The sequence below is a fragment of the Triticum urartu genome, chromosome 2, assembly GCF_003073215.2.
Source record: "Triticum urartu cultivar G1812 chromosome 2, Tu2.1, whole genome shotgun sequence".
In the NCBI taxonomy this organism is placed as follows: Eukaryota; Viridiplantae; Streptophyta; class Magnoliopsida; order Poales; family Poaceae; genus Triticum; species Triticum urartu.
The window spans coordinates 188,485,654-188,510,349 of NC_053023.1; the positions used below are offsets into that span (position 1 = coordinate 188,485,654).

The 24,696-nt window shown below is 52.9% G+C and overlaps 1 protein-coding gene across 1 annotated transcript; it reads left to right on the forward strand.

The window, feature by feature from the left end:
* The first annotated feature begins 529 nt into the window (after positions 1 to 529).
* On the forward strand, positions 530 to 1,662 carry LOC125541383 (protein FAR1-RELATED SEQUENCE 5-like). The gene is made up of 2 exons (XM_048704811.1): positions 530 to 754; positions 860 to 1,662. Exons 1-2 carry the CDS (start codon positions 605 to 607, stop codon positions 1,586 to 1,588), a joined length of 879 nt encoding a protein of 292 aa, XP_048560768.1. The 5' UTR covers positions 530 to 604; the 3' UTR covers positions 1,589 to 1,662.
* The last annotated feature ends 23,034 nt before the right edge of the window (positions 1,663 to 24,696 follow it).

Sequence of the window (24,696 nt, forward strand, 5' to 3'; positions counted from 1 at the left end):
TCCGGAAGATTTGGCAACTGAAGAAAGTTGCGTCACGCCGTCGCCGTAAGAATAGGATCAAGAGTAGCAGCAGGGCTGGGAGAGCAGAGGCGGCCGGGCAGGCTAGGGCACGGAACGGCTGCGGATATTTTTCTGTGTACTAATCACAGGAGAGCACAACGCCCGAGGAGACTTGAGCCAATAGCCCAACCTGACTACTAGTGGGCTTCACATGGGCCTTATTCCCTTTTCTAAACTTAACGCTTAGATAGGGGGGGGGCAAGTATGTAGATATACGTGGGATTACATGCTTCGTATCGCTAATTAGACAGCATCGCTCGATCATTAGGGGGGGGGGCAGGCCCCTGCTCCCCCCTCTTGTCTCCGCCACTGGTCGCCACCGAGAGATACGCGCGTCGTCAGAGGTGATGTGGCGCCCATCACTTGTGATCCAAATTCTGGCTTCCCATATTGATATTTCATACCTACTTGATCTTTTCTCAGAAACCGCAACGGCAGCTCCTGCAGCCGATCGACAATGGAGGGGGGAGGTCGGACCAACTCAATCCAGCGTGCCTTTAGCCTCGCCGTGGAGAGAGGCTCGCATGTCGTCTTCGAGCCGGCCATGGGTATGGTCTTCTCGTCAGAGCAAGAGGCGCGCGAGTTTTACAACGCCTATTCTTGGGAAGTTGGGTTCGGGATCAAGCGGGGAAACAAGTATACCACGAAGCCCGCATGCTACAAAACAATGCATGAATTCCTCTGCTCGTGCGAGGTGGGAAAAACTCTTGGATCATACACAGGGTTCCATTTTTTTATGCATTCTTTTGCTTTCGTTCCACGCACGATAGAGCTTATTAGTGTGTTACATCCAACGCAGGGATCCAACAAGGAGGAGAACACAAAATCTGCTAGGACAAAATGCAAGGCTATGGTCAGGCTAAAGAGGACTGCAGATGATGGAAGGTACTTCTCCACAGTCGTCCTGACCCATAACCACGAGCTTGCAGACACTGCCAGAGAGAAGAAGGTGTGGAAGTGCCACAATACCATTGACTCGTCCATCAAAGAACTGATCAAGCATATGCGGTCTAACAACTTCCCTATGAACAAGGTTTATGGCGTGATGTCCGATATACACGGGCGTCACGAAGAGGTTCCCTTCGGCAAGCGTTGTTTGAAGAATCTATGCGCAACCCTCGCACACGATTCAAGCCTCGACGACATCACGAAGACGCTCGATATATTCAGTAAGATGCAAGCGCAAAACCCTGATTTTTTTTACGCGGTGAAGGTCGACTCAGAGAGGCGTGTGCATGGCATTCTTTCATGTCACTCGAAGAGCCGAGCTGACTATCATCTGTTTGGTGACGTGCTGACCTTCGACACCACTTATAAGAGTAATCTGTATGAGATGCCTGTGGGTCTTTTCGTTGGAGTGAACAATCACTACCAATCCGCGCTGTTCGGGTGTGTTATTCTCAGAGAAGAAACAGAAGACTCATTCAAGTGGGCATTTTCTACCTTTGTTGAAGCCAAGGGCGGGAAGATGCCACAGACGATACTCACAGGTACCAGGCAACTTGGTGTCATGTTTGTCTGTATATAAGGCATGCATTCCTCCTTATAAATCCTGACTCATTTGTTCTGTGAATTATCAGATCAATGCCGGCAGATGGAAGTTGCTATCGCTCATACAATGCCCTCTACAGTCCACTGTTTGTGAAAATGGCACGTTATGAAAAGTATAAAGGAGAATCTTGGGGCATTATATAAGAAAGGGACCCCATTCCGAATTGACTTTAATCGTCTCACGAATGAGATGATGACTGTCGATGAGTTCGACCGTGGATGGGCTTATCTGATGGACACCTATGGACTTGCTGGCAATAGGTACATGGCACATATATATGATTGCCGTGACAAATGGGCCAAACCCTACCTCAGCTCGAACTTCTGCGCCAAGATGTGTAGCACGCAACGTAATGAGTGCATGAATAATGTGCTGAAAAGCTATGTTTCGCTTTCAGCACCTCTCAACCGTTTTGTGCTGCAGTATAACAAGCTCATAGCACAGCGGTGCGAGGATGAAGACTTTGAGATGGCACACACAAAGAAGGTAAATAAATTTTTCATCGTAAACTCTCCGCCCCCCTAGTGGTTCATTGTTTGGAATCTGCTTAATGACTTGTGGTTCCCATGGTTTCTTACAGGATGGTAAGGTCCTCCATACAAACTTTTAGGTACATGGCACATATATATGATTGCCGTGACAAATGGGCCAAACCCTACCTCAGCTCGAACTTCTGCGCCAAGATGTGTAGCACGCAACGTAATGAGTGCATGAATAATGTGCTGAAAAGCTATGTTTCGCTTTCAGCACCTCTCAACCGTTTTGTGCTGCAGTATAACAAGCTCATAGCACAGCGGTGCGAGGATGAAGACTTTGAGATGGCACACACAAAGAAGGTAAATAAATTTTTCATCGTAAACTCTCCGCCCCCCTAGTAGTTTAGGTAACTCTCACTCTGATTGTATTCACCGTAGGGGCGTGCTTATATACATGCACGAGAGAGAGTACAAGAGGGAGGGAGAGAGATTACAACGGCACGAGGCCCACGATCAACTATACGTGCGGGACAAACGTGCGCATGCAGTTAGTGATCCTAGAGACCAGGACGTGGAGAGTTATCCTCCTGTACGTGATGGGGCTGGTGACGTGCTCCAACACCACCCCGCAGCCACCACGTGGGGTTCGCGAACGTTGAGGCTGGAACGGAAGTCGTGGAAGACGGTCGTCGGCAGCCCTTTGGTGAAGATGTCGGCGAACTGCGAGCTTGTTGGAACGTGCAGGACGCGTATCTCACCGAGCGCCATGCGCTCACGCACGAAGTGGAGATCGATCTCGATATGCTTCGTGCGTTGGTGTTGCACCGGGTTGCTGGACATGTAGACCGCGCTCATATTGTCACAATAGACCACCGTGGCGTGAGACGGAGTATGATGAAGCTCGGTGAGGAGTTGACGGAGCCAGACAGACTCGGCGACGGCGTGAGCGACCGCACGGTACTCGGCTTCCGCGCTGGAGCGGAGACGGTGTGCTGCCTCTTCGACGACCAGGTGACGAGGTTAGGCCCGAGGAACACGCAGTAGCCGGAGGTGGACTTACGGGTGTCGGGACACCCGGCCCAGTCAGCGTCGGAGTAGGCCACCAGCTCGGTAGTGGGGGCACGATGAAGCTGAAGACCAAGGTGCGTTGTGCCGCGAAGATACCGAAGAATCCGTTTCACGAGCTGGAAGTGGCAGTCGCGAGGGGCATGCATGAAGAGGTAGCACTGCTGTACGGCGTAGGAGAGGTCAGGGCGGGTCAGTGTAAGGTACTGAAGCGCCCCGGCCAGACTGCGGTAGAGCGAGGTGTCGTGGAAGAGCTCCCCGGTGGCAGTAGACAGCTTGGCGAGGGTGTCGACCGGAGTGGAGAGCGGCTTGCAGTTGAGCATGCCGGCCCGATCAAGGATCTCGAGGGCATACTGTTCCTGGGAGTGAAACAGCCCGCGGTTGGTGGTGGTGACGTTAATCCCCAGGAAATGATGGAGAGCGCCAAGATCCGTCATGGAAAACTCACGGTGCAAGGCCCGAATGATGGAGTCGAGGGCAGCACGCGAGTTGGCGGTGAGGATGATATCATCCACGTATAGCAGCAGGTAGGCGAGCTGACCCCCGCGGCGAAGGATGAAGAGCGAGGAGTCAGCCCGCGAGTCGAGGAAGCCGAGCGTGCGGAGGTGAGCGGTGAACCGGGCGAACCAGGCGCGCGGCGCTTGTTTGAGACCGTACAAGGAACGGTTCAAGCGGCACACATGGGACAGCGAAGTAGAGTCGACGAAGCCGGACGGTTGGTGACTGTAGACGGTTTCGGTGAGATGGCCGTGGAGGGAGGCATTCTTCACGTCGAGCTAATGGATAGGCCACGATTGCCCCGCAGCGACGCTCAAGACGGTGCGGATGGTGGCCGGTTTGACAATCGGACTGAAGGTCTCGCCGTAGTCCACGCTAGCTTGCTGAGTGAAGCCGCGGAGCACCCACCGTGCTTTGTACCGCGAGAGGGAGCCATCAGGATTGAACTTGTGCCGGAATATCCATTTGCCTGTAACAATGTTGGCACCTGCAGGACGAGACACTAGACACCAAGTTTTATTCCGAGTCAGTGCATTAAGCTCTTCGAGCATAGCGTTGTACCAGTTAGGGTCTTTGAGGGCCGCTCGGTAGGAAGAGGGAATGGGGCTGAGCGTAGGAGAGGAGGCGTGTAGGGAGATGGTCTGTTTTGGTTGGGAGAAACCGGTCTTGCTGCGGGTGCGCATGCCATGCAAATTCGTTGGTGGCTGGACGGCAACAGCTCGTGGGGGAAGGGGAGGGATGGGGCGGGCGGGAGGATCAGCAGGCGCAAAGGAACTGGTGGGGCTGCTGGTGGGGCTGCTGGTGGGTGGCCCAGATGGCGCGGGGTTGGGGGACTGGACGCGCGGGGTTGGGGGCGCGGGGTTGGCTGTTGGCGTGGGAGGCGCGGGGGTTACGTGCATGGGAGTGCATGGCGGGGGTGGCGCGGGTGGAGTGCATGGTGGCGATAGCCCCGAGGTGGGGAAGGGCGGCTGAGTGGAGCCGATCCGCGCGGATCCCGCGGAGGATCGCGGGTGGTATGGCTATGAGGTAGGTAAGGCTCGGGGTTCGGGGAGGATTTCGATGCCAGGATGCGCTATGGCGGGCAGGGGTGAGGGTCGGGGTGTGGCAGGTGCTGGGAAGTAAGGAAATTGCGTCTCGTCAAATGTGACCTGCCGACAAATAATGACCTTGTGAGAAACGAGGTCAAGGCAGCGGTAGCCTTTGTGCTCGAGGGGGTACCCGAGGAAGACACATCGGGATGACCGGGGGCGAGTTTGTGAGGGCTGGTGGCTAAGGTATTGGGAAAACATAGACACCCAAAGACTCGTAGATGGTCATAGGATGGTGGGTGTCCGAGGAGACGAAAGTATGGAGTGTCAGAGTTAATGGCCGTGGAAGGACGCCGGTTAAGGAGGTGGGTGGCTGTATGGAGGGCTTCGACCCAGAATGGTGGTGGAAGATTGGCATGAAGAATAAGAACGCGAAGGATGTCATTCGTGGTGCGAATTAGGCGCTCGGCCTTTCCATTTTGCGCAGATGTATGTGTGCAGGACAGGCGAAAGGAGGCGCCGTATCTAGAAAAGAGGTCTTGGAGAGAGGTGGAAAGGAATTCACCGCCGTTGTCACATTGCACGCATTGGATGTGGACATGAAACTGCGTGGAAACGTACGTGTGAAAGCGGTGTAAGACGTCCGCGGTGTCGGATTTGTTGCGTAGGGGGAAGGTCCATGAGTAATGGGTGTAATCGTCAAGTATGGCAAGATAGTATTGGAAACCTGAAAAACTACTAACAGGGGAAGTCCACAAATCACAGTGTATTAATTGAAATGGCACAGTAGTTTTGGAGTGCGAAGAGGAAAAAGGCAGCCGGGGCTGCTTGCCTAACTGGCACGAGGAACAAACATGAGTTTTGGCCGTGCCATTATTACATGATGGAAGGAAATCTCGAGCTAAAATGGAAGTAGTCTTGGAGCTGGGGTGTCCCAAGCGCTGATGCCATACGTCGCCAACCACCGAAAGTGCTGTTTGGATCTTTGAGTCGTGGAAGAATGGGTACAAGTCGCCGTGGCTACTGGACCTCATGATGATCCGTCGAGTGGCTAGGTCCTTCATGGTGAAACCAAAAGGGTCAAATTCAATACTACAAGAATTATCGATAGTAAAACGACGGACGGATATTAAGTTTTTGATGATGGTGGGAGAGATAAGAACATCATTGAGGGAGAAGGAAGAGAGTGAGGTGGAACCGACGGCCGTAACAGGGAGACGGGAACCATCACCAACAACTATGCCCTGAGATTGATGCCATGACGGAGAACAAAACTTAGTGAGAATGTCTATCTTACCAGCCACATGAGAAGAGGCGCCGGTGTCCAGGAACCAGTCCTGGCCGCCGCCGGCGTTGTGCTGCTGCGTCGACAGGTTTTGGAGGGCGGCATAGAGCTGGTTGTACTGCTCCCAGGTGGGGCCGCTGCTTGGTGGTGAAGGGGTGGAGACGGGGTACGCCTGATGGGCTGGCGGCGGTCGCGGCCCGAGGACACCAGCTGCGTTCGGCGCGGCCCAGGGCGCCCGCGGATGCTGGAGCGTCGGGGCGGGGATCATGGCGCCGTAGGAGGCGAAGTAGCCCACCTGGATCGCCGGGGCCGTCGGTGGTGGTCCACCGCGGCCGGAGGAGGAGCCGCCTGTGTTGGAGCCGCGGCCACGGCCGCGCCCACGCCCGCGCCCGCGCCCGGCCCTGTCGCCGGTGTTGGTGGTCGCGGGAGCCTTGCCCCTGTCGGAGGAGGGGCGATCAGTAGGAGTGGAGCCGCCGCCGGCGCCCGTGTTGATGGTGAGGGTGGTGGCGGTGGCCTCCGGACGCCCATCCGGACGGGCCCGCTCGTTGAGGGAGATCTCCTCCATGAGGAGACGAGAGCGGGCCTAGACGAAGTTGGGGAACGGCGACTGCATCGGGAGCAACGTCGCCATGACGTGAAACTTGCGGTTGAGGCCGCGGACGAGCTGCAGGGTTAGGGTTTGATCGGAGATGCGCTCGCCCACGTCGCCGAGCGCGTCGGCCAGCGTTTTGAGATGCCGGCTGTACTCAGCGATCGTGAGATCACCCTGGACAAGATTGCGGAACTCGGTGCCGAGGACGACCGCACGCCCGGGCAGGTTGTCCATGAAGAGGACGTAGAGCTGAGACCAGATGTCGTGGGCGGAGCTGTCGGGGGACGCGACGACGTCCATGAGGTCCTCGTCGACCACACCGTGCAGCCACAGCACGATGGTGAGGTCGTCGTTGCGCCACACGGCACTCTGCGCGAGTGGCTCGGTGGCGATGTCGAGGTGGTGCTGCACTTCATGTTTGTAGGCAATAACATAGAAAAGCTGACGCCACCGAGAGTAGTTACCAGACTCAAGCTGCAGCTTGGAGGAGAAATAGTGCGCGATGGAGGGAGGCAGGCCGGGCGTGGAGGAGGGGCCGGCATCGGAGGTGCCGGGCGCGAGGCGAGGGATGATGACGCCGCCCATGCCACCGAGCGCAAGGCGTCGAATAGGAGTGCTGCCCGTGGTGCGGAGGATCCCCGCGGCAGGCGTAGGGTTGGGGAGGACAGCGCGCGGGGCCGAGGACGACGAGGAAGGAGCCGCGGCCATCACAGGAACATCGGGCGCGGGTGGGGCGGAGGTCGGCGAGGCGGCGGCCGGTGCGGGAGGCACGACGCGAGCAGTGTTCGGGAGGAAGGGGTTGGACTTGGGTGAGTCGAGATCCGCCGAGCGGGTGCGGCGGAGGAGGTGGTTCATTGCGGAACCAGGGAGAGGATTGGAAGATGCTCTGATACCAAGCTAGTTTAGGTAACTCTCACTCTGATTGTATTCACTGTAGGGGCGTGCTTATATACATGCACGAGAGAGAGTACAAGAGGGAGGGAGAGAGATCACAACGGCACGAGGCCCACGATCAACTATACGTGCGGGACAAACGTGCGCATGCAGTTAGTGATCCTAGAGACCAGGACGTGGAGAGTTATCCTCCGGTACGTAATGGGGCTGGTGACGTGTTCCAACACCCCTAGTGGTTCATTGTTTGGAATCTTCTTAATGACTTGTGGTTCCCATGGTTTCTTACAGGATGGTAAGGTCCTCCATACAAACTTTCCTATCGAGCGTCACGCGTCCAAGGTTTACACGTGCTCCTTGTTCAAGTTGTTCTCCGCTGAGTTGTTCGAGTCCGGTAGTTACCTCGTTCAAGGGCCGCAATTAGATGGACGTGTTGTCGTGGAGCACGTGGACTCGAGTCACCGTGCTCACTGGTGTAAGGTTAGCTATGAGATCATGGTTGACCGTGAGAACGATACCTACAATTGCGAATGTGCCATGTTTGAGCACATTGTCGGAGTAAATAACCATGGGTAGCCTAGCCGGCTCCCCTTGGCCCTTCTGAAAAAATTACGAGCCGATTCGGCCCTCAAGAATCCAAGACGCAAGGCCGCCTTCCCCTTGCCGACCGTCTCCAGGCCGGCTATCGAAAGGCGGCCCGACTTCAGCCCTCATGAAGAGAAGCCGCAGGAGGGCCGGCTCCGAGAAGCCGGCCGCGAGAACGCCGACTCCAAGAAGCTGGCTCCCATAAAGCGGTCAAGATCGTACCCTCGAAGTCTGCATCCACATAACAGCGATGTGACGGGGCGTGGCTACAGTGAAGCCTGCCACCCCCGAATCCCGGAGCATGCCTGGCACAGTGCGCTATACGGGTGGCCATGACCCGTCCGGCGCAGCACTGTTGCCACGTTGACCCTGATGTCATCCACGACGGGCTACCAGTACGGCCCACGGGCGGTGGGCCCCTTCGGGCAGAGAGACACCCGAAGGCGGCCAGACCTCCCCCAGTCAGCCCAAGATAGAGCCGGCTCCCCACAGCCGGCTTGCCACCTCCCTCGAAGAAGACGCCCCATTAAGGAGACAAGACGCGGTGGGGCTACAGTGATCGCCCACCGGGCAGCGGCCCTGTAGCCACGCCCACTTCGGCGAAGCCCTCGCCACCAAGATTGAGCAATAGTAACCAGCCGCTGACAAGGCCCTGACAGTGGGGCCTGCCTGTCGACCAAGGAGCCGGCAGCCAGCGGGACCCACTAGCCGGCGGGCCCCAGCAGCCGGCGCAGAAGCCGGATAGCGTAGACACAGACGGCTAGGCCCCGCGCCCAGCCGGATTACCATTGTACCCCCAGGCGGTAGGCCTATATAAACCCCCCGGGGCATCCATGCAAAGAGAGATCAATCCCTGCTAGTCTCAGACACCACATAGGGAGGAGAAGAGAGCAAGCCGTGCCCTTCTTCCTCCTCTCGCCAACAGCTCAAGGAGCACCGTGTAGCTACTTGTTCATCTAGTGACCATGCGGAGACCCCGCAGAGCAGCAGTAGGGGTGTTATCTCCACGGAGAGCCCCGAAGCTGGGTAAGATTCGCCGGCGTGCATGTCTTCGCCTCATCCCGTTTCCAGGCACCGGCGACGTCTTACTGGCTCCCACAATGATAAGCCACTCGTTGGCATATGTCGCACCTACCACCCGACATTTGGCGCCCACCGTGGGGCTAGGTGCACCGTCGTCCGGAGACCTGTTCTGGACGGGAACCCTCTTCCTCCCCCGCGAGCGTAGCTAGCCCGGCACGCCCAATGGCGCTTGCCACGACATACTACAAGGCGTCACCAACATCTGTGCGGCGAGCAGCCTCGCCAATCTCCTTGACAAGACTCTCATCTCTGACGAGCTCGCCCCCGACGCGGGCACCGACCACCTCGGCCAGCTCCACATCTCCGGCGAGCCTGCCGTGGACTTGGAGTCGGTTGGCTCCACCGATCCAATGCCTGTCAACTTCGACACGGCCTCGCTCGACACGTTCCCCACCAACGTCGCGATCTACAACGACCCGCTTCCCCGGGCCGATGGCTGCGACGCTGTCACCACCGAGGTGATGGTCATCGGCCACGGCGGCGCTTCTGATGAGAGCGCCCACGACGCCCCGCACGCGGCGGTCCACGACTTGTCCATCCCCCTCCTGGCCGATGTCGATGCTGAAGCACTGGAAGCTCGCCGCCTCGCCCTCCTCGCGGAGGGCCGGAAGTTGGTTTCCATGAGACGCCTCGCTGAGGCCCACCGATGCGAGGCCGACCGCGCCGCCTTTGGCACGCCGCCCCCAGGCGGGCCTAGCCGGGCCGGCGTTGTCAGAGAGCGGCGCTATCGTCGCCGATATGCTAGGAGTCGACCGCCAAGTCTACGCTACTCCACTCGAGAACCTGCGCGCCGCCCAGGCGGCCGTAGACGAGCTAGATGGACTGGGGGCCGAAGAGCTCCCCCACATGACCCGACGCATCCAGTAGCTGATCGATGCAGCCGCGCAGCGGCACGAAGCCGACGCCCGCGCGAAAAGCCCTCCCCCGCGCCGATATCACGGCGCGACGTCCCGGACGCCGACTACGGGTAAAACCCGCACGCGGCGCATGAAGGAACCGGCTGCTAGCCGAAGCCGAACTCGAATCTCCATCGAGCAAGACGCAGAAGGCCACCCCGGGCCGTGGAGTGGCGGGGCAACCTGCCTCCGCCCCGGCCCCGTGGAGAGAGATATCCCACCCCGCCGCCTGTTGCGCATCCGACTCTCAGCGGCCGGCTAGGTCGCCGCGAAGGAGTCGGCGAGAACGACGCCCGCCATCGGATCGACCGCCTGGCGCGATCCCTGGCGCTAGAAGAAGAAGACGATGTCGGCCCGCCTTGCTTTGGCCCCCGCATCCGCGACGAGCCTTTCCCTAAAGGGTTCTCGCTCCCAAGAGACACGCCCAAGTACAACGGCTCCGTGAAGCCGGAAGATTGGTTGATCGACTACTCCATGGCGGTTAGCATAGCCAACGGCAATAGGCGCGTTGCCGTGAAGTACGTGTGTAGGATCGAAAGTATGTCTAGAGGGGGGTGATTAGACTACTTGACCAAATAAAAACTTAACCTTTTCCCAATTTTAGTTCTTGGCAGATTTTAGCTAATTTAGGACAAGTCAAGCAATCATCACATAATTCAAGCAAGCATGCAAAGAGTATATAGGCAGCGGAAAGTAAAGCATGCAACTTGCAAGAATGTAAAGGGAAGGGTTTGGAGAATTCAAACGCAATTGGAGACACGGATGTTTTTCCCGTGGTTCGGATAGGTGGTGCTATCCTACATCCACGTTGATGGAGACTTCAACCCACGAAGGGTAACGGTTGCGCGAGTCCACACAGGGCTCCACCCAAGGGTAACGGTTGCGCGAGTCCACACAGGGCTCCACCCACGAAGGGTCCACGAAGAAGCAACCACCCACAAAGAGTCCACGAAGAAGCAACCTTGTCTATCCCACCATGGCCATCGCCCACACAGGACTTGCCTCACTAGCGGTAGATCTTCACGAAGTAGGCGATCTCCTTGCCCTTACAAACTCCTTGGTTCAACTCCACAATCTTGTCGGAGGCTCCCAAGTGACACCTAGCCAATCTAGGAGACACCACTCTCCAAGAAGTAACAAATGGTGTGTAGGTAATGAACTCCTTGCTCTTGTGCTTCAAATGATAGTCTCCCCAACACTCAACTCTCTCTCATAGGATTTGGATTTGGTTGAAAGAGGATTTGAGTGGAAAGCAACTTGGGAAGGCTAGAGATCAAGATTCATATGATAGGAATGGAATGTCTTGGTCTCAACACATGAGTAGGTAGTTCTCTCTCAGAACATATGAGTTGGAACGGTGTGTGTGTTCTGATGGCTCTCTCTTCGAATGAGAAGAAGGTGGAGGGGTATATATAGCCTCCACACAAAATCCAACCGTTACACAGTTTTCCAATCTCGGTGGGACCGAATCAATGAGCTCGGTCGGACCGAAAAAGTAAACCTAGTGACCGTTAGTGATTTTCGGTGGGACTGACATGCAACTCGGTAGGACCGATATGGTTAGGGTTTGGGCATAACGTAATCTCGGTGAGACCGATTACACAAACTCGGTGAGACCGAATTTGGTAATTAGCTAACCAGAGAGTTGGTCAGGAAAAATCGGTGGGACCGATTTGCTCTTTCGGTGAGACCGAGTGGAACTCGGTGAGACCGAAAAGTTACAAAGGGGAAACACTGAGTTTACATTGCAATCTCGGTGGGACCGATTCGCTCTTTCGGTGGGACCGAAAAGTTACGAAAGGGAAACAGAGAGTTTGCAACCCCATCTCGGTGAGACCGAGATCCCTATCGGTAGGACCGAATTGCTAGGGTTTGGCAGTGGCTAATGACAAGTGAAACTCGGTGGCGCCGGATAGGAAGAATCGGTAGGACCGAGTTTGGCTTAGGGTTTAGGTCAAATGTGGATATGGGAAAGTAGTTGAGGGTTTTGGAGCATATCACTAAGCACATGAAGCAAGAGGCTCATTAAGCAACACCTCATCCCTCCTTGATAGTATTGGCTTTTCCTAAAGACTCAATGTGATCTTGGATCACTAAAATATAAAATGAAGAGTCTTGAGCATTTGAGCTTGAGCCAATCCTTTGTCCTTAGCATTTTGAGGGTTCCACTTTCACATCCATGCCATGCCAATCATTGAGCTTTCCTGAAATAATCATCTTGGAATAGCATTAGCTCAATGAGCTATATGTTGTTATGAATTACCAAAACCACCTAGGGATAGTTGCACTTTCAATCTCCCCCTTTTTGGTAATTGATGACAACATATAGATCAAAGCTTCGACAAATGATAATAAGCAAGAAATATATCGTCGCTTTGAGAAGTATGTGATAAGTAAGAGCTCCCCCTAAACTTGTGCATATTTAAAATTTGCTTTGGACTGCAAATGCACAAAGAGTTAGAGTCATGGGTTACTCTTTCATGTCACATACATCTTGGTGGAGCGCTTAAAATGATAAGAATGAAATACATGCACTCATCACCAAGAATAGTGAATGATCACATAAGATAGATAAGATAATAGCATTAAGCAAACATTAAGTGTAGCTTATGATCAAACACATGATCATCAATGTCTCACAAGCATAGTATCTCAAGCACTCAAAAGCAAACAAGTTCGAAAAACCACCAAATAAAGCAAGAGAGAAAAGCAACACACTCTCTCTCTCTCTCGAAGCCTATGATCTATACATCTTCTCCCCCTTTGGCAACAAGTTACCAAAAAGTTCCTAGAAAATGCATAGCACTAGATCGACGCTCAGTCTTGATCTTCAGGTGGTGGTGGAGTCCGGATCACTCCATGGACGAAGGCTTCGGTAGACGCTGAAGTAGACGCTGGAGTTGGAGCTGAAGTAGATGCTGGAGCTGGTGGAACTGAGGCCATAGCTGGTGCTGAAGTGGTGGCTCTGGTGTCAGCAACTGGCACGGCAGATGACCTCGGGCCTCGTGGCACTCTGGCAAAGGCATGAGTGGTAGTCCTGCCTCTCCTCTCCTGCATGTCCTCCTGGAGCTGTTCCACTGCAGACTGAACTTCCGTTACTTTAACATCCAAGTCATAGAACTTCTGTTCCATGATTCTCTCTAGGCTCTGCTGATTCTGAGTGAGGGTGGCCAGACTTTGCTCAATCCTCAGCGTGGATGCAATCAAGTAACCAAGCTTCTCTTTTTTAGTCTTCAAGAAATACTCAGATGCCTCCTCTTGAGTTGGCATCTTGGCAGCTTTCTCCTTCCTCGCCTTCTCCTTCTTTGCGTATGCTTGGGTAGATGATGGCTCGTTCTCAGTCATGACAACTTGATTGTCCTCAAAATCTGGACGGATGGGCAAATGTTCCTTGTCCAATAAATATATGCCCGTGCCCATCTTGGAGTTGATGAGCTCCTGGATCTGAGGGGCATATCCGCAACTCCTCTTCTGATCTGCTGCAATCCTTTTGATAGTTTCCACTATGAGGCTCATCACCTTGAACTTCTGAGGCACATCAAACACATGTAGCTAGTTGATAGCATGGCCTCTGATCATCTTGTGATCTCCAGACTTGGGCAGTAAGGTGTGCCTTAGTATCCAATTGATCGTAGGCAGACCTGATAGAAGATAATGCACTGAGCCAAACTTGAAAGTATCAAGTGCTTCATTTGGGATCTCCTTGTACATATTCGACATTGAGTTGTGGTCCATCTTCTTCTTGGCATTGGCTTTGGAGCTGGCTTGGCCTTGGAAGCAGCTCCCCCTGATTTTATGGCATCTCCCATTAGCTTGGGTGCCTTGGGCGCTGGTGCAGCTACCTCTTCTTCTTCTTCCTCTTCCATGATGGAAGCTTTGCCAAGCACTCTAGCCACAGTCTTCTTCACCCTTTCCTTTCTTTTTTTGCCCTCAACTGCAACTGGCTCTATGGGCTTCTCAGTTGATATTCTGGCCTTTGACATTGGCTGCCTGCCTGCTGGCCTTTTGATTTTCAGCCCTGGCTTTGTGCCTTGAGCTGGCTCAACTCTCTTGGAAGTGGCCTCTTCCTCTGCCACATAGTCCTCATCTTCGGAATCTGAAGTCCTCTTCTTCCTCTGTCTCATGGCAGCCTTTGGCAAATTGCTAGGGGTGCTCCTGCTGCCTTCATCAGAAGAGCTGGAGGGACTAGTGCCCTCACTCATGTGCACCTGCTGCTCTGACATATTCTGGCTATCACTTTGATCAGACATGCTGCAAACTGACTGCTGACCCTGTGAATAGTTTATAGATGAGATAGAAAAGATGAGCATCACAAAATGCTGAGTTTTTTTGCAAAAGAATGATCCAAAAACTTAGTTTTAGTTTCCCACTGAAATCATCTCGGATCTACCGATTTTTAAACTCAGTGATAGCGAAGCAGTTTTGGCACCTGAACTGGTGAACTCGGTTGGACCGAGTCACAGTTCGGTGGCACCGAGACTGCTAGGGTTTCACTGAGTTCAAAAATCGGTCACACCGATAAGTAATTCTCGGTCAGACTGAGTCTCACTTGTGCAATGGCAAGAGCCAAATCGGTGGGACCGAGTTTTTCAACTCGGTGGGTCCGAGATGGTTTCGGCGGAAACCTAACCCTAAAATTTTCGAATCAAACCTAATCTACGGGCGTTTTGACTGGATAGGAGTGTTTCAATCGTGGCAAGAATCATGAAGAACACAATGTGCTAGGAATTGGACGGGGAATAGCACTGTGATCAAGTCCATACCCTAGTTCGGCGGAGACTTGCTACGGCGGCAACGGCGGGGCAGAATTCCCGTTGACGGCGACGGAGACCAGCGACTGGAGGCTGCTGGCGGCGAGAAGACGATCCGGAGACCACGAGGGCAGAGCAGGCTATCGCGCGGGCGAAGGGGTTCGGAGAAATTTCCAAAATTTTGCCCGTGACTATATATAGCCCGACCCTGTCGGTGTGACCGAGTGGAACAACTCGGTGGCACCGAGATTCATAACTGCAAGCAGTTACTGAAACTCGGTGTGACCGAAAGGTTCAAATCGGTTGCACCGAGATCGAAAACCTAGATCAACTTAATGATCTCGGTAGGACCGAAGGTGGAGTATCGGTCAGACCGAGAATCATAAAGAGGTTTTGGAAGTTTAAGTCTATGACGAATCGGGGACTCCGAGCGCTCCTCACACAGAGTGGTTCGAATCTGACTTGATCAAATTTTGTGATGCAGCATGAATAGAGTTTGAGACGAGAAAAGCATAGATAGCTAGAGGGGGTTCTTAGGCATTCTTGTCCATCCACTTGGCAAAAGACGATAAAACCAAACAATCAAAACAACAAGTGGATCTCCTTGAATGAGTAAAATATGCAACCAGCATGCTCACACAATAAGATGGCAAATGAAATACGTGGCAAGGCATGCATAACCAATTCTAGCATCTATCAAGCAATTTGCGATGACTAGGTCATCTATATATGAGTATATTGACTTAGGAGTCAAATGAGAACACTTGATCATAGGTCATACTCATCTTTTAAGCTCAAGTGGGGTTACCACTTTTACATAAAGCATTGTTTTGTTCACATCTTTAGAGTTGCTTTAGCTCAAGTCTTAGAGTAAAGCTCCCCCTAGATGTGATATCCCCCCTAAGAGGGATGAACTAACCTTGGGTTTTGTCGATGATGACTTCATGCAGATGTTGAAGATGTGGATGCTCAATGTTGATGTAGATCACTTGGAGCTATCCATTTGAGTGAATTGCACTTTCAATACCTACATGGGTTAGTCCCACAAGGAACAAACAAGGATATCCATAGACATAGAGTGATGCACACAAAAGATGATGTCCATGAAAACTTTTTAGGTTACCTTGTCCCTTGTTTTACCAACAAGAGGGTTTGTGACTCCTTGAACTAGTGCAAGATGTGGAAGTTGATTGCACTTGTTCTTTCCAAAATGATAAGAGTGAAGTATGTTGGCGGAGTCACCCTCAAGAACTCTCTAGTTCTTCTTCTTTTGGATCCACATCATCTTGATGGGAATCCTTGGAGTTGTAGTCGTACTTGATGAAGTGGAACTTGAAGTAGTCTTGGGAATCCACTTGACTAAGGTCTTTGGAGCTTCTTCAAATGCATCAATTTCCTCTTGAAGCTTGTCCTTGCCTTTTTGCTTGTAGTCTTGTGGTGGAAGATCATCTTGAGCTTGTGTCCCCTTGAACTTCTCTTGTTGAGGGACAAACTTTGTCTTGGGGTATTGATCTTCTTCCCACTCAACTCCATTGGCATTGAACTTTCGTTCAAAACCAACACCTTGATTCTTCCGGTGCATTCCTTGCTTGCGCACAATGTCCTCGAATTGCTTACTCCCGGCAAGGCTTTTGTACACTCCTTTCTCTATAATTCCCTTCAATAAACTATTTTCTTGCTCAAGTGTAACTTGGCTAAGAGAATCATTAGTGGAATCAAGAGAGCTACTAGAAGTAACAATATTGGATTTAGCATGATCATTGTTACTACTAGAGGAAGAATCTTTGTTGTTCTTGTTACTAGACTTGACTTGAGGCATGTAAGTGGATAAGAGTAAACGCTTGGCAATGTAAGAAGAACTTTTCTTGCGGAGATCATCATTGATTGATTTTAAGAACTCATGCTCTTGCTCAAGATTGAGCTTCTCAAAGCGTAATTTCTCATGAGCTCTTAAAAGTTCTCGATGGTCTTCGAAGATGGTTTCATGAGCTAACTTAAGAGTGTTTAGTTCTTTAGTTAGGGCCTCAATCTTCTCCTTATCATTGTCATTCGTTTTATCTTGATTAGCATGTTTAATTGACATTTCATCATAGTATTCATCACTAGAGTTGTCAACAAGCAAATCATCACCTAACAAGTCATCTTCATCACTATTGAAATCAACATACTCGGGGTGTGTTACCTTAGGACCTTTGGCCATGAAGCATCTTCCAATTCCTTCATTTGGTGAGTCAAATATGTCGTAGGAGTTGGTTGACACAAGTGCTAGACCGGCAACACCTTCATCTTGAGTATCTTCGGAGTCAGAGTGATAACTTCTCTCGGAGTGGCTGTCGGAGTCGGAGCCGGATACCCATTCACCAACATGAGCTTGATGTCTTCGTCTTGTGTAGCTCCTTGATGATTTTTCCTTCCTTTCTGAATCCTTGCTTCTCCGTGAGTATCTTCGTTCATAACGATCATCTCTACTCCTTCTCTCTCTTGGTGGTGATTCTTTGCTTCTTCTTCTTGGAGAATCTTCTCTTCTCTTGTAGGGAGCCGTACACTCATTGGAATAGTGTCCGGGTCCTCCACAATTGTAGCAGTTTCGCTCTCGACTAGAAGATCTTTTGTCATTGTAGGACCTTGACTTGAAGCTTCTATCTTTGCTTCTACTCTTGTAGAACTTGTTGAAGTTCTTCAGCATTAAGCTCAATTCTTCATTGAAGTCTTGTTTCTCACTTGATGATGTAGGGGCTTCACATGAGGCTTTATAGGCACCACTTGATTTGTTGTGAAGTTTCTCTTTATCCTTAAGTGACATCTCATGAGCAACAATTCTTCCAATCACCTCCGTTGGCTTGAGATCTTTGTAATTGGGCATCATTTGGATCAATGTGCACACGGTATCATATTTTCCATCCAAGGCTCTTAGAATCTTCTTGATGATGAATTTATCGGTCATCTCTTCACTTCCTAAGCTGGCAATCTCATTTGTGATGAGAGCAAGCCTAGAGTACATTTCAGCGACACCTTCACCATCCTTCATCTTGAACTTGTCAAGTTGGCTTTGAAGTACATCCAGCTTGGATTCCTTGACGGAGTCGGTACCTTCGTGCATATCAATCAAAGTGTCCCAAATTTCCTTTGCATTCTCAAGGCGGCTGATTTTGTTGAATTCTTCGGGGCACAATCCGTTGAAGAGAATATCACAAGCTTGAGCATTGTATTGCAACATCTTCAACTCATCCGCGGTAGCTTCACGGTTTGGTTCTCTCCCATCAAAGAAGTCACCTTGCAAGCCAACACAGACAATAGCCCAAACGGCGGGGTTATGTCCAAGAATATGCATTTTCATTTTATGCTTCCAACTAGCAAAATTAGTACCATCAAAGTAAGGACCTCTACGGTGATAATTTCCCTCGCTAGACGCCATACTCTCCTAGGTTTTGAAACCAAGGCTATGACCACCAAAAGCTATGGAGATCAAAGCAAACGGAGACCAAAGCTCTGATACCACTTGTAGGATCGAAAGTATGTCTAGAGGGGGGGTGATTAGACTACTTGACCAAGTAAAAACTTAACCTTTTCCCAATTTTAGTTCTTGGCAGATTTTAGCTAATTTAGGACAAGTCAAGCAATCATCACATGATTCAAGCAAGCATGCAAAGAGTATATAGGCAGCGGAAAGTAAAGCATGCAACTTGCAAGAATGTAAAGGGAAGGGTTTGGAGAATTCAAACGCTATTGGAGACACGGATGTTTTTCCCGTGGTTCGGATAGGTGGTGCTATCCTACATCCACGTTGATGGAGACTTCAACCCACGAAGGGTAACGGTTGCGCGAGTCCACACAGGGCTCCACCCAAGGGTAACGGTTGCGCGAGTCCACACAGGGCTCCACCCACGAAGGGTCCACGAAGAAGCAACCACCCACAAAGGGTCCACGAAGAAGCAACCTTGTCTATCACACCATGGCCATCGCCCACACAGGACTTGCCTCACTAGCGGTAGATCTTCACGAAGTAGGCGATCTCCTTGCCCTTACAAACTCCTTGGTTCAACTCCACAATCTTGTCGGAGGCTCCCAAGTGACACCTAGCCAATCTAGGAGACAACCACTCTCCAAGAAGTAACAAATGGTGTGTAGGTAATGAACTCCTTGCTCTTGTGCTTCAAATGATAGTCTCCCCAACACTCAACTCTCTCTCATAGGATTTGGATTTGGTTGAAAGAGGATTTGAGTGGAAAGCAACTTGGGAAGGCTAGAGATCAAGATTCATATGATAGGAATGGAATGTCTTGGTCTCAACACATGAGTAGGTAGTTCTCTCTCAGAACATATGAGTTGGAACGGTGTGTGTGTTCTGATGGCTCTCTCTTCGAATGAGAAGAAGGTGGAGGGGTATATATAGCCTCCACACAAAATCCAACCGTTACACAGTTTTCCAATCTCGGTGGGACCGAATCAATGAGCTCGGTCGGACCGAAAAAGTAAACCTAGTGACCGTTAGTGATTTTCGGTGGGACTGACATGCAACTCGGTAGGACCGATATGGTTAGGGTTTGGGCATAACGTAATCTCGGTGAGACCGATTACACAAACTCGGTGAGACCGAATTTGGTAATTAGCTAACCAGAGAGTTGGTCAGGAAAAATCGGTGGGACCGATTTGCTCTTTCGGTGAGACCGAGTGGAACTCGGTGAGACCGAAAAGTTACAAAGGGGAAACACTGAGTTTACATTGCAATCTCGGTGGGACCGATTCGCTCTTTCGGTGGGACCGAAAAGTTACGAAAGGGAAACAGAGAGTTTGCAACCCCATCTCGGTGAGACCGAGATCCCTATCGGTAGGACCGAATTGCTAGGGTTTGGCAGTGGCTAATGACAAGTGAAACTCGGTGGCGCCGGATAGGAAGAATCGGTAGGACCGAGTTTGGCTTAGGGTTTAGGTCAAATGTGGATATGGGAAAGTAGTTGAGGGTTTTGGAGCATATCACTAAGCACATGAAGCAAGAGGCTCATTAAGCAACACCTCATCCCTCCTTGATAGTATTGGCTTTTCCTAAAGACTCAATGTGATCTTGGATCACTAAAATATAAAATGAAGAGTCTTGAGCTTTTGAGCTTGAGCCAATCCTTTTTCCTTAGCATTTTGAGGGTTCCACTTTCACATCCATGCCATGCCAATCATTGAGCTTTCCTGAAATAATCATCTTGGAATAGCATTAGCTCAATGAGCTATATGTTGTTATGAATTACCAAAACCACCTAGGGATAGTTGCACTTTCAACGTGCCCCTCTTGCTGCAGGGCACGGCGCGGACCTGGCTCAACAGCCTCAAGCCATACAGCATCAACAGCTGGCTAGACTTCACAGAAGCCTTCGTCCGCAACTTCACCAGCACCTACAAGCGGGCTCCCAAGCCCAGACAACTCTCCTTGTGCGTACAAGGCCCCGCCGAGTCCACTCGCGACTACCTCACGCGTTGGGCCGAGCTCCGCAACTCTTGCGAAGGGGTGCACGAGGTGCAAGCCATAGAATACTTCACTGCCGGGTGACGAGAAGGCACCCTCCTCAAGCACAAGCTCCCCTGCGACTAGCCGACTACCCTCGACGAGCTTCTGATCATAGCGGATAAGTACGCCACCGCCGACTCCTCGATGAAGACCGAACTCCGGGTAGACGCGTCCGGAAAGGTACTCAACCCGGCGCCCAAGACGCCGGCTGGGGACTCCGGCCGACGCCCACACCAGAACGACCACAAGCGCAAGGGCCCGATGCCGCCCTCCACCAGTCGGCAGGTGGCCACAGTCGAAGACGAGCAGCCCGAAGCGCGGCCCGCACCCAAGAAGCAGAGGGGCGGCAAGCCGGCTTGGCAGCCGGCCTTCTCCTACGAGCAGACTCTCGATGCCCCGTGCAAGTTCCACAGCGGCGCGAAGCCGTCCAACCACACGACCCGGAAGTGCCACTGGCTCACCCGAATCTCTAAAGGCGAAGGGCTCGCGCCGCCTCCGCCTACCGGTCCGCCGCCTCCGGCTCCGCAGCCGCCGGCCGCTCGGCCCGCAGTCGGAGCCGTGCGCGATGAGTTCCCCGACGAGCATGCCGCCTATATCATCTTTACAAGTCAGCCCGAAGACCGGCGCAGCAAACGCCGAGAGCACCAAGAAGTCAGCATGGTTGCTGCCAACCCCGCCGAGCACATGCATTGGTCAGAAAAACCTATCAGCTGGAGCCGGACCGACCACCCAGAGGTGATGCCGTCTCCCAGCTCTTATGCGTTGGTTTTGGATGCCAACCTTGCAACGGATAGACGCGCTGCCCGATTCTCCCGCGTGCTGATAGACGGCGGGAGCAGCATCAACATCCTGTACCGTGACACCATGGAGAAGCTGAATGTCAAGACGAAGCAACTCATGCCTACTCGGACTGTGTTCCATGGCATCGTACCCGTCCTGTCCTGCGCCCCCATTGGCAAGATCAAGATTGATGTACTTTTTGGGGACAAGGAGCATTTCCGCCGGGAAGCGATCTGGTTTGAAGTGGTGGACCTGGAGAGCCCTTACCATGTATTGCTTGGCCGACCTGCCTTGGCCAAGTTCATGGCAGTTCCCCACTATGCATACCTCAAGATGAAGATACCAAGCACCAAAGGCGTCATCACCATAGCCGGCGATTACAAGAAGTCCTCTGAGTGCGCAGCAGCCAGTAGTCGGCTGGCCGAGTCCCTTGTGATTGCTGAAGAAAAGAAGATGTTGGACCGAGTCGTGGCCATGGCCGGCAAGCAGTCGGCCTTGTCCCCCGATCCCAAGGAGCATGATGCTCAAGGATCTTTCCAGCCGGCCAAGGAGACGAAGAAGATACCTCTTGACCCCGAGCGCCCAGAGAGGTTTGCCGTCATCGGGGCAAACCTAAACAGCAAATAGGAAGGCGAGCTCGCCGATTTCCTCCGTGAGAATCGGGACATCTTTGCATGGTCCCCCAAGGACATGCCGGGCGTCCCGAAGGAATTCGCCGAGCACAAACTACACGTCCGAGAAGACGCAAAGCCAGTCAAACAACCCCTCCGCCGACTGTCGGAGGAGAAACGCAGGATTGTGGGAGAAGAGATAGCCCGGCTTCTGGCAGCCGGCTTCATTATGGAAGTTTTCTTTCCAGAGTGGCTCGCCAACCCGGTCCTCGTGCTAAAGAAAAACAACAAGTGGCGCATGTGTATAGACTACACGAGTCTCAACAAGGCCTGCCCCAAAGATCCCTTTGCCCTGCCAAGGATTGACCAAGTGATAGACTCCACGGCCGGATGCGAGCTGTTGAGTTTCTTGGATGCTTACTCAGGGTATCACCAGATAAAGTTAAATCCGGCAGACCGCCTGAAGACCGCCTTCATCACGCCATTCGGAGCCTTCTGCTACCTGACTATGACATTCGGCTTGAGAAATGCCGGTGCCACTTTTCAGCGATGCATGCAGAAGTGCCTCCTCAAGCAACTCGGCAGAAATGCCCATGTCTACATAGACGACATTGTAGTGAAGACGGAAAAGCGCGGCACCTTGCTGGAAGACCTCAAGGAAACATTTGAGAACCTACGCCGGTTCCAAATCAAGCTTAACCCCGAGAAATGCGTGTTCGGAGTGCCAGCCGGCCAGCTCCTAGGCTTCCTGGTCTCCGAACGCGGCATCGAATGCAACCCAGTAAAGATCAAGGCCATTGAGAGAATGGCGATTCCCACCAAACTTCGAGACGTCCAGAAGTTTACCGGATGCTTGGCCTCCCTGAACCGCTTCATCAGCCGGCTCGGAGAGAAAGCTCTTCCTCTCTACCGCCTCATGAAGAAGACCAACCACTTCGAGTGGAATGACCAAGCCGATCAAGCTTTTCACGAGCTGAAGAAGATGCTGGCCACACCGCCTATCCTGGCGGCGTCGACTGAGAAAGAGCCCATGCTCCTCTACATTGCCGCAACCAGCCGGGTGGTCAGCACCGTCATCGTAGTCCAACGCCCAGAAGAAGGCCGAGCCCAGCCGGTCCAGAGGCCGGTGTACTATTTGAGCGAGGTGCTGTCTACCTCGAAGCAGAACTACCCGCACTACCAGAAGATGTGCTACGGCGTGTACTTCGCCGCCAAGAAGCTGAAGCCCTACTTCCAAGAGCATCCCATCACGGTTGTATGCACCGCCCCGCTGGCCGAGATCATAGGCAGCCGGGATGCATCCGGCCGGGTGGCGAAATGGGCCATCGAGCTGGCCCCCTATACGATCTTCTACCAGCCTCGCACCGCCATCAAGTCCCAAGCATTGGCTGACTTCCTCATCGACTGGGCCGAGACCCAGTACCTACCGTCGGCTCCCGACTCCACCCATTCGCGCATACACTTCGATGGGTCCAAAATGCGCACCGGCTTGGGAGCCGGCGTCATCCTCACCTCTCCCAAAGGCGACAAGCTCAGATACACGCTGCAAATTCACTTTGCCGCCTCCAACAACGTGGCCGAGTACGAGGCGCTCATACATGGGCTCCGGCTTGCCAAAGAACTCGGCATTCGCCGGATCCTATGTTATGGCGACTCGGACTTGGTGGTCCAGCAATCATCCGGCGACTGGGATGCCAAGGACGCAAATATGGCAAGCTACCGCTTCCTCGTTCAGCAAATCAGTGGGTATTTTGAAGGATGCGAGTTTCTCCATGTACCACGAGCTGACAACGAGCCAGCTGATGCCCTGGCTCGAATAGGCTCCACTCGGCAAGCAATACCAACCGGTGTCTCTCTACAACGCCTCCTCAAGCCGTCTCCAGAGTCCGATTCCATCTTCGTGCCGCCTGACCCCGACCCAGCCGGCTCGAAGAACCAAGCAGGTGACCTGGGGACTTCGATAGTCGGCCAGGGGGTATCAGCAGGAGGATCGGGGACTTTCGTAGTTACGTCCGACCCGGGGACTGCCTCACCCGGCTCGGGGACTGCGGTAGTCGGCCCGGAGACTACACCAACACAACAGGCGGCGGCCGACTCCAGCATTTCACCGCCCAGCTCACCCGCCCTGGTCGCAGTAGCCGTTCTGGCAATAGAAGAAGTCGCAGCTCCGTCATGGGCTCAATCCATCCTCAACTTCCTAATAAACCAAGATCTGCCGGCTGACGAAGTAGAGGCAAGACAAGTCCAACGCCGAGCCGGAGCATACACAATCGTCAACAGAGAACTCGTCAAGCGCAGTGTCACTGGAGTCCTCCAGCGATGCGTTGAGCAAGAGGAGGGCATTGCAATCCTCAGGGACATCCACCAAGGAGAATGTGGCCACCATGCGGCCTCAAGATCACTCGTCGCCAAAGCCTTCCGCCATGGTTTCTTTTGGCCGACTGCTTTGGATGACGCCAAGAAGTTAGTTAAACATTGCAAAGGGTGCCAACTCTTCAGCTCCAAGCAACACATGCCGGCTTCAGCACTCAAGACCATTCCCCTCACTTGGCCCTTCGCCGTTTGGGGACTGGACATGGTGGGCCCATTCAAGACGGCGCGCGGCGGCATGACAGATCTGCTTGTCGCCATGGATAAATTCACCAAATGGTTTGAGGCAAAGCCGATCAAGAAGCTGAATGGACCGACTGCCGTGACATTTATCACAGATATAACAACTCGGTACGGCGTACCACACAGCATCATCACCGACAATGGCACGAATTTCGCCAAGGGAGCCTTGGCACGTTTCTGCGCGACGCAAGGCATCCGGTTGGACCTAGCATCCGTCGCCCACCCGCAATCAAACAGCCAGGTCGAGCGAGCCAACGGCCTCATCCTTTCCGGCATCAAGCCCCGACTGATCGTAAAACTGGAGCGTTCAGCCGGCTGTTGGCTCGATGAGCTGTCGGATGTCCTCTGGAGTCTGCGCACTACACCAAACAAGTCAACCGGCTTCACTCCTTTCTTCCTCGTATATGGTGCCGAGGCGGTCATCCCAAGTGAC

Excerpts from the sequence above, each read along its gene's own strand:
- LOC125541383 (XM_048704811.1), top strand. The coding sequence starts at position 605 with ATGGGTATGGTCTTCTCGTCAGAGCAAGAGGCGCGCGAGTTTTACAAC. Across the intron at positions 755-859 it reads AATTCCTCTGCTCGTGCGAG|GGATCCAACAAGGAGGAGAA; the intron begins GTGGGAAAAACT and ends CATCCAACGCAG.